The 13,807-nt window shown below is 31.5% G+C and overlaps 1 protein-coding gene across 1 annotated transcript; it reads right to left on the minus strand.

Moving 5' to 3' along the window:
• Positions 1 to 544: 544 nt before the first annotated feature.
• On the minus strand, positions 545 to 12,727 carry LOC126965313 (15-hydroxyprostaglandin dehydrogenase [NAD(+)]-like). Its single transcript, XM_050808886.1, has 5 exons — positions 12,581 to 12,727; positions 7,312 to 7,548; positions 6,310 to 6,483; positions 5,065 to 5,219; positions 545 to 1,197 (listed from the first exon to the last, which is right to left on the minus strand). Exons 1-5 carry the CDS (start codon positions 12,674 to 12,676, stop codon positions 1,047 to 1,049), a joined length of 813 nt encoding a protein of 270 aa, XP_050664843.1. The 5' UTR covers positions 12,677 to 12,727; the 3' UTR covers positions 545 to 1,046.
• Positions 12,728 to 13,807: the final 1,080 nt, after the last annotated feature.

Here is a 13,807-nt window from a genome sequence, read left to right on the forward strand (position 1 = left end):
TTTATCAAGTATGTTACAATTACATTATCAGTGCAGTGCATATATATTATCAATGCAGGTAAATGATGAAGAAGTTAATCGTGTTGACTAATTAAAGGTGTTTATTATATCAAAACACCTTAAAAATATTGACAATTTTTAGTGAAATTTTTGATCTTACAAGCAAGTCTATATTGAAATCCCACTAAAAGTAAAATTTAAATTATTATGCAAAATATTTTGTATTTATTTCAGGATAAAATATTATTATTGTCTTTTGTAATACCATAGTGTAATAAAATTAATATATTAAAAAAAACTTTTAAAGAAAGATATACTGCAATATTGTGAACGTAGACCTTAAAGGCATAGTATAGTTGATTGCATGCGAGCTGCAGCTTTATTGCTATGCAATAATCGAAAAAAACTATTTCTACAAATGTTTCTTGGTCTGAATGGAGAAAGGAGGAATTTCTATAAAGAGCCGTTCTGTCCGTGAAACTTATAATAATGCATAACACACTACTGTTCCAATAGATTGATTGATGAAAAAAAAAACAACATATTATACAACAAAACAACCATAAATTTTATTTCCACTGACATTTTACAAAATGTATTATTAATGTTCACCCAGCTTCATTCTTACTCTTAATATTTTCGCTTAGTGCTAAAAACATGGGAATTAGAGTGAACTTTTTGTCGTTTAATTACAAAAAGTCCAAAAAAATTTTAGTCCTTAGAAAAGATTATCAGGTTTTGCAAGTTGCAAGTAGCAATCTTTTCGAAATCTTCTCCTAAATAAATGAAACGCAGCTTATTTTAAGCAATGGCCAAGACCACGTAAGAAAAGACTTTAAAAAACTAGGATACGATGAATGATAGATTATTTTGAAAAAGATCTGAAGTAACTTGGCAATAAAATAATTATGAGAATGGATACCAGATGATATGGAAGAGAAATGTCGAGGAAGTCAAGACTTTTAAGCAGTTGTAGAAGTGAAATAATATCCAACGTTTTCGGCAAGAGTTTTGTTATTTTTTAGTAATGTGGACTTAAAGGGAGACTATTGAAAAATTCCTTCGGCCATAATTTGGTAAGCCTTCTTCATTCTGTCGGTTATTTCTTCGGCTGGTCTCTTTGAAGTAACCAGCCATGTGCTAGCACTGTGTCCGTTCTCTAATGCTGTCATAAATCCCTTTACCGCCGACTCCACGCTGAAATAAGCAATTTTTTTTAACGTTTTTCAAAAGTGTAAAGTAATAAATCATATTATGTACTAGAGTTAGATGCATTTATGAGATAAAAAGCCTTTGAAACATTAAGCAAACCTACAGACTCTATTATATATTATAGTATGTATATTATAATATATAATATATATAATATACATACTATAATATCCTGTATATAGATTCTGTTGTAACCAATGCAACGTTTATTATGATGTTTATAATACTTCATGAAATGGTGTTGTTTTTCTTTTGACTTATCAAAAATTCTATACTATTTAATGACTTGATTGGATCTTTGTTGTATTTTTAATTATTTTCCGGTACATAATTTTATAAGCAGTAAGGATTTTATTTAATACTAGCTGCGCAGTGTTACAAGAACCTGGAACCTCGGGAATTATACAAACTTTCGGACTACTGATAAAAAGTTAGTAAACGTTATTTTTCCCATTTTACATAACATCAATGAATTATTATTTAAAAATGGTAAAAAAAAATCTTTAAAAAGATAAAAAAATCCGATAATACTATATCATTAATTCATTTCCATCTTTAACAATGAATATATTAAAACATTACAAATAAATTATTCGGAAAAATAATATTCTTAGGGGTTTCACCATTGAAGTAGAGCGCGATTAATACACTTTGAACTTAGTTTACGCCTGTAAACGAGTTTATAGATTCAATTCGCATTTCAATAACACAAACTAAACTAAACGGAGCTATAAGCTTAAGGCGTTTAAGAGCTTCCAATGTCGTTATTGTAATAATTGACATATACCTAAGAATTTTGATTGTGTTCATACATTTCGATGACAGTTTTGACATTTATTCTATTGTTCATGACATATAAACTACTCAGGTTTACGTGAACATGCTCAATCTTTTTGGTGAAATCGCTTTCTCTCTAGATCAAGACTAGTATTTGAACTAGTTTAAGTAAAACTGTGTTTAATAAAACCTAGTTTGAGGTATCATTGGTGAAATCGGGGCTTATACGTCTAGATAGAGCCTCTTACTGCTAGGCCACGTCTGACAACAGGCCAGGTTTGGTCTAACCTAATTCTGGTTAATATTATTGTTGTTTTTGGAATCGGTGTCCTCCCGCCGCGACCCACCCTCACCTCTCGCCTTGTCACGTTACGCATGCGACACAAACACATCTCACCTACAATTACGTATATAGTTACAAACCTACCTTGGCTGACACCTACTTCAAAAATAACAATAATTGTAACTAGAATTAGAATAATTAATTAAATTGTATAATAAAAATATGCAATTATTTTTTAACTTTCTATTGCATATTATATAATGCTTTGGAATAGGCTTTTTTAAAGTCGGTTGTTTTTTTGTTAATTTTTTTTTATATTTTTTTTTAGTAAATATGAAGTACACTAACTTATAATTTGTCTAAATGTGTAGACCTACTAAATTTTGGAATTGAGCAATGAACGTAAGCGTTTACCAGTGGGAGGCTCCTTTGCACCGGATGCCGGCTAGATTATGGGTACCACAACGGCACCTATTTCTGCCGTGAAGCAGTAATGTGTAAGCATTACTGTGTTTCGGTTTGAAGGGCGCCGTAGCTAGTGAAATTACTGGGCAAATGAGACTTTACATCTTATGTCTCAAGGTGACGAGCACAATTGTAGTGCCGCTCAGAATATTTGGGTCTTTCAAGATACTTGGCGGCACTGCATTTTAATGGGCAGGCGTATCAATTGCCATCAGCTGAACGTCCAGCTTGTCTCGTCTCTTGTTTTCATAAGAAAAAAGTCATTAAGGAGTTCCATTGATCATTATATTCGACTACGACAATAACTGGACCATAACGACTTTACGGTAGGTAGTTCATATATCCAGAAAGCATTTAAAAGATTCGGACTAGTAACGTTGATTTGCTCCCAAGAATTGAAGAGTTCCGTTACTTTGTCATGCATAATCAGAACCTAACCAAAAGCTTGGGGGGCAAGCTAACTTTGAAGTATAATCCTTTCCATTAAAAAATGAATCATTGAAATCGGTTGGCGCTATATTGAGTTATTCGTCCATATGTCGCGCACCGAGATTGAAACGCTTCCATACATTCCTGGGCCCAAGTGATAACAAGATGAAAGTACCATTTAAAAGATATCATTTAAATAATCCATAATTGAAAATTTTGCAACATTTGTCAATCTAGGAGCTGAGTAATCGAAGATATAAAAATGAGATAATGACTTAAACTATATGTTGACAGCTCATCTATTCTAGGTTTATTAAATGCCTAGCTGCTATGGATTTATCACATACTTATATTAGATGGGTACCAACCTTGTGTTTTGTTTTAGATAAAAAATACCTATCTATTTTTTTGCATTATAATATAAGACAATTGGTAATTAGATAATATAATATAGTATACCTAAATTAAAAGATAGTTTTATTTGCTCAGATAAGAATAATATATACTCATTAGCTCATACATGAACTGTAAAACAGACAATTACTTTCCTTGGAATTTAATTGGGTAGGTAGTTAACAAGTCGGTAACTCAACGAATACAACAGTCAACAACAAAACGAAGTGACAATGACGAAGAAACGAAATGATCTGTCAGACTGTCATTGTCAAAGTGAAGTTAGCGTTGAGGAACAAGGATTTTACTAGTATCGATTTTTTATGTAAATCGATTTATTGATAATAAAATAATTAATCAGTTCTGTTTTTTTTCAGAGAAAATAATATAGTTTATTCATAATAATAATTCGAACATAAACCTTACTAATATTATTGAAATAAAACAACTGGATCTTAATGTTATTTTAATCGATTAAATATTCATTCGATTACGTTATTTTAATAGATTTTCTTTATTTTAATGTGTTTTCGGTTTGTAGATTGCAAAATGAGCTAGTTTTTTGTATTCTACATCAGAAAAATATACCCTTTTTTTTTAAAGTATATTTCAACTTGTTAACCATCAGGCCCAAAAGTCCCATTCTCCTTTGAGACTTTTATGATTTTTCTCATTAATGTCATTGTCAAATCTGGACTCAATTTCAATGGGACAACACGGGAAGCCTAGATTTCAAATAAAAATAATTTTCAAAATTGGTTCACTCAGTCGAAAGTTCTGAGGTAACAAACATAAATAAATACCGACGAATTGAGAATCTCCTACTTTATTGAATTCAATTAAATAACCAATGCTTTTCACCAGGTTTTTATATTATTATAATATAATTAAAACGTTTTGTTTGTGTTTCATTAAAGTTATGAAATGTTCAATCACCAATAAAGACATCGTTCCCGACTGTCTTTTTTTTTGTCTCAGCTAGGTATATAATTTGATATGTATACGATATACGAAATGAAATATTACATAGAAGACTATTTTTAAAACACTATCTAGGTGTCTTATGCAAATTAATATCAACATAATAAGATGTCCAAATATAGTTTACACAATAGGGTAGCAGCATCAAAAAGATTAAGATTAAAATAAACAATGATCGAATTACCACGATACGGAAAAATAAAATTATGTTGATTATAATTATCATTGTTAGCAGTCATATGCTTTTATTATTATTTGATAATAAACTTGTGTTATTTAACTCAAATCAATTTAGCTGGCTGATGAATGTTAGAGAGTGATATTAAAAATCTGTTCTCAATATTTGAGTAGAAAAGTATATTTTTATACGAACTGAAAGATTTTATTAATTAAAGTAAGTTACAATTAATATTGCTCGTAAAGTTGTGAAATAATAAATACAGTCACATCTCAGTCGTCCCGTATTAAGAATGAGTGTATTCATAGTTAGAAGTAAAGAAGTAATTCTATTTTCCATTACTTACTCTTGTTTGGGCATTTTTTCCAAGCCGGGTGCAATACGGTGTGTTAAAACTTCATCAATAGCTCCCATAGAAGCTGGATGGATCAAATTTGTTTCAGTGGCTCCAAAGCACACTGTCACTACTCGAACACCCGTTCTTTCGTATGTTGGTTGTGCCTAAAAAATTTTTATATAACATGTTTTACTTTCTCATAATCTATCAGCTGTTGCTGCCAACCCTTACTAGGAATATTTAAAAACGTTGTCGGCCTCAAAACTTTGGTTGCTTAAACGCTAGTTCCAAGCTAGCCTCTTGCCCGTTTGCCCCCTCTCATATAAAAAAAAAAGCAATTAAAATTGCGCTATATCGGCATAGTTCAAAAAATATTTTTATGGTATTTGACAACAATGATAAGTGGATGGCACTGGATGGCAAGTGGTTCCTGCCACCCATACTCTTTTGCAACACCAGAGTTATTACAAGACCGGTGCTGGCCTTAAGGATCATTCTATAATATATCAAACATAATCCTAATCCTAATCCTAACCTAATAACCTAAATCATAATCCTATGTACGATGTTCATCCACTCTTATCTGTGAAAGGACTCAACAGATTTTGAGTACAACAGGGTTACATTTTAGGTACTTTTCTTATAGTCGTATTTAAAAACATGGGTAAATTTTGTTTTTTGACGACACAACATTTATTCAGAATCTAAGAAAGAAATAAACTCAGACATTATCAATAACGTTCATTCATATATTTTGCATTACTAATGCAGTAGCAAATGCTAAATGCGAATCCAACCAATTTGTCAAATTTTTCCTTGCCCTAAATGCGACAACATCCTATTTAAGTCCTTGTTATATCCTTGAAGAGTGAAGCTCCATTAAGTTCATTGAAATTAAATTAATCTTAGTACTACGATGACGCTCCCCATATTCAAGGTTCGGCTAACAGAGCGAGTTCAGCTGCTTTTGCAGTCAGGAAAACGGATAACCTTCCTGACATAAATACAGCGCATCGCGTTTTCTTCAGTTACTTTACAATATTTAACGTCATACATGCTTTGAGGAAGGACAGGTTATATTAAACAGATCTTTATTTTACAAACAGCGAAACGTCCAATATCACCCTGTAAATCACCAGTGAATAATTACAACAAAGTCTTAAAGAATTAATAGACGTGTTGATTGTTGCGTATTAAATTTTTGCTGAATTATTGTCTCAAGCCCATAATGTAACTGGAAAAGTTTCTACTTACACCAAGACAGCCACCAAATTGTAGTACTGCGCTTTTAGCTGCGCTATAAACCGGTAATATGTAACTTTGAAATAAAGCCATGATGGACGAAATATTTACTATAGTGCCACCCTTCCCATTTCGGTCCTTTCTCATCAAGTTGTATGCTTTCATAGAGCTCCTCATTAATGCGGCCTGAAATTAAAATAGTGCAGGATTAAATATTTATAGAATTAACATTCCCTGTATATGGAAATGTTGAAAAGAGACAGAATAAAACATAAATCCTGCAAAGGTTATGAACCGTCTCTAAAGATAATACTACAGTTTGCTCATTACGGAGGATGATTAAAAATTAAAAAATTATTGCAAAATTACGCTTTAAAATTTTCAGTAACAAAAAGAAAGTTGGACATGGATTTTTGTAATTTTTTTAGCTCGCATATTTGTAGGAAATCAATGACGATTACCGCGGCTGATCCCGTAGTACGCATATTACGACTATTAAATCGGTGAATTTTAGATAAGTAGAAAAACTTATCAACATTTTGCAACCATATCGCCGAAGTAATCGCCAAAACTGATTGTAATTCTTTAAAATCATCAATAAAACTTGTGGGAAACTGTTGCAGTTGATCCAACCAATACTTTCTTTCTTTCAGATAAAAATTGCTTTACTTGCTACACTTTAAAAATTAATATTATGATAGCATCCAATGTAATTCAAGTCACCTAATTGTTTTTTCTGTAAATATTTCTAATACTTAAGAAAATATTTACAACGAGCCCAATTTGTTTTGTATAAATGATTGTATCTTTGAACTTGTACTCGTAACTTCAGACTATCAAGTGATAATTTGTTAAACGTTATCATTTTAGCATTGGAAACTATTATAGCTTACTCATTAACATTATAATTAATTTTATCACTCTCTTAACCTCTACAAACATAGCAGAGCTTTAAGCCATTCAATTTTACTAGATAAACATAAATGTTTGAATAGATAAGGAGAAAGTTCTTACCACATTAATATTAAGGGCTTTTAAATAAACATCAGGACTGTCATTCATAACACCCGCATTGTTAACAACAATATCTATGTATCCAAATTCTTCAATCGTTCTGTCGTATGCTGATTCTAGTTCTTCTGTTGTAACGTCACATTTGTGAAACTTAACCTTATTTTCTCCATGTTTTTTATTTAGTTCCTGCTCCAATTCCTTTCCTAATTTTTCATTTACATCTAGTACTGCAACATGCTGAAACAGTTAAATCATTTATGTATATTTTATACAATTTTAAATGGTAATTACTTTCTGGTAATTTTTTTACACCTTTGGCTACAAACTGAACAGGCTCTAATTCATATAGAACTGGGGCCGTCCCAAGGAATACAGGGTTGGTGAAATAAATAAAAAATGCTGGAAATAACTAATAAACTATTATATCATATTTTTTTTACGTAGATGTGGCGAGTTAAATAATAGTATAAATAGTGAATGATTTAGAGAAAACTTTAAATAAAAAGGCCTATCAGCGACTTACTTAAGAATTGTGGTTATCACCAGGAACAAATATAAACTTATTATGCCTACTTTCGGATTAGTAAAGGTAGGTTTTTGGACTTATTATACGCTTTTAGAACATGCTCCCAGAAAATTTACAAAATACATGTGCATACTTCAATTCAAAAGAATTGCAAAAAACCCTTTATGTATTTTGGTACTACAAAAATAATTTTCTAATGACACAGTGAGAATGGAAAGATCACCCTCAGTTTTTTTTAATGAAGTTATTAATTTATTTGAAAACTATTTTACTTTTTTGTAAAAAATAGGCCCGATGAGATGAGATTTAGTGAGCACGACGAAGCCCACCACAAGAACCCTACCTAATCTAAACTAATAAATGAAGAGCCGGGTTTTTCTTGCGGTTTTACTGCGAAAACTACTGAACCGATTGGAATAATTATACTATAAGATGCAGTGTGTTTCGGAGAAGGTTTTATTTTATTACATATGACAATTCATACAATGAGTGGGCGCGGGGTACTTAATTTATATGACAAAACAATATTTGCGGGTCAGCACTTGTAATAACAATTAACAATAAATTCAAAGCTCACTATTATATGAGACAATTATTTGATCAGTTGTTCTTCTATCAATAAAAGCAGATGTGATGAAGACAATACGACAGAAATAAAGATTCCTCAAGGCGAAATTAATTAACGACAAAATACAGCATTTTTCTTCACAATTACAACATAATATATAATTAATATAGTCTATAGTAGATTTTGACGTTCAATAAGTGGTTTCATTTTCTTTTGAATACAGTCACCTTGAGCACGAAAACGACAAAATACATCATTGCTCTTAAAAATTACAACATAATATTTAAATATAGTATTAATTTATAACGTTCACTAAGTGATTTCATTTTCCTTTATGAATAAAAATATTCGAATTTGAATTATGTATGAAAATTCGGGCAAATTTTGTTCTGACTGATCGCTTATCCCTTAGCCGACTCATGCAGACATTACTGATATGAGGGTCACATAGCTGAGCGTGACTAGTTTGTTTCACTTCAAGAAATCAGTACACCAAAGAAGCTTATATGGTTGCTTGCATTCTGATATACGGCAACGATAAATGTCGCACAAAAATTTTGCACTAAAAATAACGCATTAATGTATGATGCACTGATGTCCTAGGGTTGTCAACCGTACGCTGAAATAGAGTATTGTGCTCTATTTTAGGAAGCAGTACTTTATAATACATAACACTTATAGAGTACGCTGAAATACAAATTTAACATAAACTGACATGATCTAGCCAGTATAAAATCCTTCTTGCAGACAAATACTTGTAGACGACAAATACGACAGCCATACGACAGCCATTAACTCGAGCGTTTCTGAACGCAAACTTTAATCACTCACACAAGAAATAAAATGTCAAAGTGACAATCTAACAAAGAAAATATTTCTTAAAATTTATGTATACTATATACTATTTTAATATCTTATTAACAATATTTTATTTTTTAATTTCTTACTTTTAGAAAAACTTGACAACCTTAGTGTAGACGACCTATATTATGTTGTTTTCCTCAATTAGTTGTTGATCTTGCTATAGATAGCACATTAATAGTATTTAATAATAGTTCCAAGTAAAGATAAGATACAATTAGATAAGTTACAATAATATTAGATCAAATGGATTGTATTTATACATCATTTGCCAATTGTTGTTTAAGCTTTCTATAGTTATTTAAAGTGCAGAACAATAATATTCATGATACAATTGAGTTTGCTCGCATATCGATATTCCTGCTTTTGTTAAATTTGAAGCTCTATAATTTCCTTTAAATACTTTAAAATATTAATTCCTTTTAATAGTTCGCATGATTCGAAAGTTGGAATGAGTGAGTATTTTAATGCATCAAATGCACATAATGATTTTGTATAAAATATTCAAGTTCAGTAGTGGTTCAATTTTTGCTGAGAGCACTTGCACTTGCGTTGCTGGCGATCACGCGTAGGTAAATGCGCCCAGTAAAATGCAAACAAATCATAACACTACAACACTGTCCCTGCCCGGCGACGGCCTACTCACGATGACCCAGTTACAAAATAAAATTAATTTAAATTATAAAAAAATAAACAAACACTCATATATTAAATACAGCAAGGTTACAGAATTTACCATTTACATCCCGATAATACAGCAAGAGGTGGCAGTCCTGTTGTTGTAAAGGAAAACTATTCCCATTACCAGGATACCGTCCACGAAGAAAAAGAAATTCAATCTGTATCTATAACTCTGAATACAAAGATATATCTTCTAAGAATATTTGCTATAGTACAACCAAGGTATGCGATAAAATAAAACAATATGCTAACTTTCCAAAAAGCCTTGGTTATCGATTCATATTAGGAGGTGAGCTCAATGCCAAAAATACATATTGGGGCTCCAGTTGACGACAAGAAATGGCATAGAATTATTAAGTGCAATAAAAGAGATGAAATGTGAGGCAGCATCTACAGGACGGCCGACACATTGGCCAACAGATCCGAACAAAGTACCAGACCTGATTAACATTTTTATAATAAAGTACTTATTCAAATGACTAAAATCAGTGAACGCATATCATATGCTGTTCTCCTATATATTCCGTCTCTTTCTCACACCTCGGTTTCTATGAAGTTATCTCACTTTCACACAGAGTTCTTCTATTTCACTAGTATGTTAAGTGTATGGCTTTGACAGACACCCTTATCTTACTTATATATAAAGATAACACAATCATGCAATTTAAATATTATATAATAACACAAATGGCCATGACTCTTTTATGACAAAAGGTTATTTGATACCGGTTGTGATAATTCCGAATGGTTTTGACAACATTGTGTAAAAATAGTAATCTACAAACAAGTTTTTGAACTTGGAAGGGAGGAATTTATATCTAATCAATTCAAATAAAATATAAATTTATTTCTATCTCAAATACTTTTAATTTCAATACATTTTATCCTTTATGGATATTTTAGAAAAGGTTGATGAGAATGTGTTTCCAATCTAGTACAAAGAGATACAATCTATGAAGTTGTGCAACAATCATTTTGTGCTACTCCAGTTTAATAATTTCAAAATTTAACTATTTTTAAGATTGTTTTTTGATATGTCTGGGTCAATGTGTTCAACCACCCCAAGCAGTATCCGTTCATGAGCATGACACATGGAGCAGCTATCGCTTCCCATGATATATTTTAGAGAACGGAGCGACTCGACCCACGACACAACAATCTGATTTAATATACATTATATACTCACACTGCACGATACCTCGAATCTGTCAGTAAATATTTTATCTATGATAGATCAGTGTCCGGGTGGGCTTCTAGATTATATTATATCTCGGAGGAAGCCATGAGATCGTGTAGATTGTTGTTTGTGTGCATAACAAGCAACAATTACTTATGATCACATTTTAATTACTTTTAAATACTGTTGTTGAATATTATAATCCATGTAATGACCAATCAAAGCAGAGCACGTAGCTCGAGCGATTATTACGTAGTATTTACATCCTTTTTTGGAGCGAGGTCGGGATGCCGTCTATAATTATCTGAAGGATGCGGACAGTTCTTTTTGGAGATCGATTGATTAAGATGGACAATTAATGGCTGAGAGTATAATATTGGATATGTTGAGAGAGAGTATATTATTGAAAGGTTGAATAAATTATAGACGGGGTCTTGAACTCGCTGCTCGGTCTAATTGTTCATTTTCCTTTACAAATTATTGTGAAGTGACATAATATAAACGTAATATAATAAACGTCAATATTATTAAAGTGTAACTTTATCAATGTGTTTTGTGCTCGCATTTTATACTAATGTCAACCGCTTAGACCACAACTACTTACTAAGGATAAGCAAACGAGAATAATGGTGCTCCGACATAATATATATATTTTTAGTTAATTTTGAAGTGATAACTTATTATAGGAGGGTATGCCGCTTCGTAACGTAACGCATTACTGCTCCAGTCTGTCTGGCTTCCGCGCTAATAGTACTTAAGAGCGGCGGTGATCACTTAAATCAGGTGAGCTGCGTCAGTCAGTTTGTCGTCCCATTGAATTAAAACTTCGATCAACAATAGCAACAAAAAAAGAAATAAAATATTTATAACAAAATCATAAACATCTGTAGGTACATTAAATATTTTGTTTACACGTTGCGTAATCCAGGCAAAAAAATAATATTTTATAATTATTATCTGTACCTATATTGGTTTATCTGAGTGTTTTGATATGGTAATCTCAGAAACGGTTAAGATAACCGGTTCACAAACAAAATAATTAAGTTTTTTGTTTCGAGTTTCACTATCTATATATGTGGTATCTTTTGAAAATGCAGTAGGTCTTCATGTAAAATTGAATTGCAATAAAATTTTCTCATTTAGAACTTCCTCTTCCAATAAAGCAAATTATTTCATCAATATTAAAACTATAATAATTAATATAATTTTGTAAATAGTGCAGCTCAAAACTATCAATTAAAATTTTATCACAAATAATGTATTATAAAACAACGAAGAGTTCACATAATATTAGTGATTATGATATAATAAGAAACTTGATTATTATTAAAGTAATGGGAGATAATATTCAGATTTATTACATATTCATGATAAAAATAACCTTATGATCTCTACAACTCTTAGAGTTAATATTTACGTTACAATGTAACATCGTTAACAACAAACAATATCTGACCTTGGCTCCTTTATCTAGAAATGCTCTCGTCAAGCCAGCTCCGATGCCAGATGCTGCACCAGTCACCAGGATCACTTGTTCCTTTACATCAAACATGGCTATACGATTAGAATGATTCCAACCAACTGAACAACCGTTTGACTGACAAAATACTATAGCTTCGAGCTCAAGTCATTTAAGGCCGTCCACACAACGAATCAATAGATCATCTTACATAATATTTATTTACATTATTACTTATGCTCGCGCCTTTTTTCGCTCTTTTCTTTAGTTCGGAGACCTTTTGTTTTAAGATACTTACAGTACACGAATAAAAGTAATCAAGGCCAGACGTATAAACATTTCCATATATCTTCTATGTCTATATATATAATGAAAATGGTCTTATATATATATTATAATGAAAATGGTCTTTATTTGAGGCTCCTTCAAACCTAAACCACTGATCATATCAACATGAAACTACCACCAATCGATGCGAAATTTATCCTTGATGGTTTATGGCTATTATATATTTATTGTGTTTGTTAAAAGATGAATAAAATTCAATTTATTTCCTTTTAAATTTACGCAACGTAGCGGGCAGTTCGGCTAGTAATATTACTAGGACGCCGCAGTCACTCGTCGTACCGCTAAACGCCGAGCTAAACTAAGTCTGTGTACTAAATAAAACAAAATAAATCAAACAATATTTGATCAATCGGCCCAATTTTTAAATAAATATATAAAACGCGCGTGGTAAGTTTGAATAATTTGTAAATCATGTTTGTTTTTAATTATAATAATTGAATCAAGCCGAAATTCAAAATTCTCGACAATAACCTAGTAAATTTCAAAATCTTTCTATGAGTTCAAAATGTTTTAAAATCGGTCCAGAAATGGCCGAGAAACAATGTAACACAGAAATCAATTGGAGTCACCCGATGGGAGCTCCGCTCAGCTTCGCTCAATAAGTAGCGTTAAAAATATGAATTGTAAATCAGGATGAAACCATAAAATGATCACTTAACACCAGGTGACTCCGTACGCTCAAAAAAAAATTGTTAGAAATTAGAGCCTTCTCCTTATTTTGAAGATGGGAAAAAATGTAAGCAAACGAAATACTTGTCTATAACTCGCTAAGCCATTCTTTTTATGCGTCGTTATTAAACTTTTTTCATCATCATTCTTAATACGTTTTTTAGAAGTGGGAGAGTCACGCTGCCGTCTTATGACGTCAGCACAATC

This window comes from Leptidea sinapis, chromosome 1 (assembly GCF_905404315.1).
Source record: "Leptidea sinapis chromosome 1, ilLepSina1.1, whole genome shotgun sequence".
Taxonomy (NCBI): Eukaryota; Metazoa; Arthropoda; class Insecta; order Lepidoptera; family Pieridae; genus Leptidea; species Leptidea sinapis.

Bases quoted from the DNA above. Each gene is read 5' to 3' on its own strand.
- LOC126965313 (XM_050808886.1), bottom strand. From the start codon at position 12,676: ATGTTTGATGTAAAGGAACAAGTGATCCTGGTGACTGGTGCAGCATCT. The intron at 6,484-7,311 runs GTAAGAACTTTC...TTTTAATTTCAG, and splicing joins AAGCCCTTAATATTAATGTG to GCCGCATTAATGAGGAGCTC. The intron at 1,198-5,064 runs GTAAGTAATGGA...TGCTTATTTCAG, and splicing joins GAAAAAATGCCCAAACAAGA to CGTGGAGTCGGCGGTAAAGG.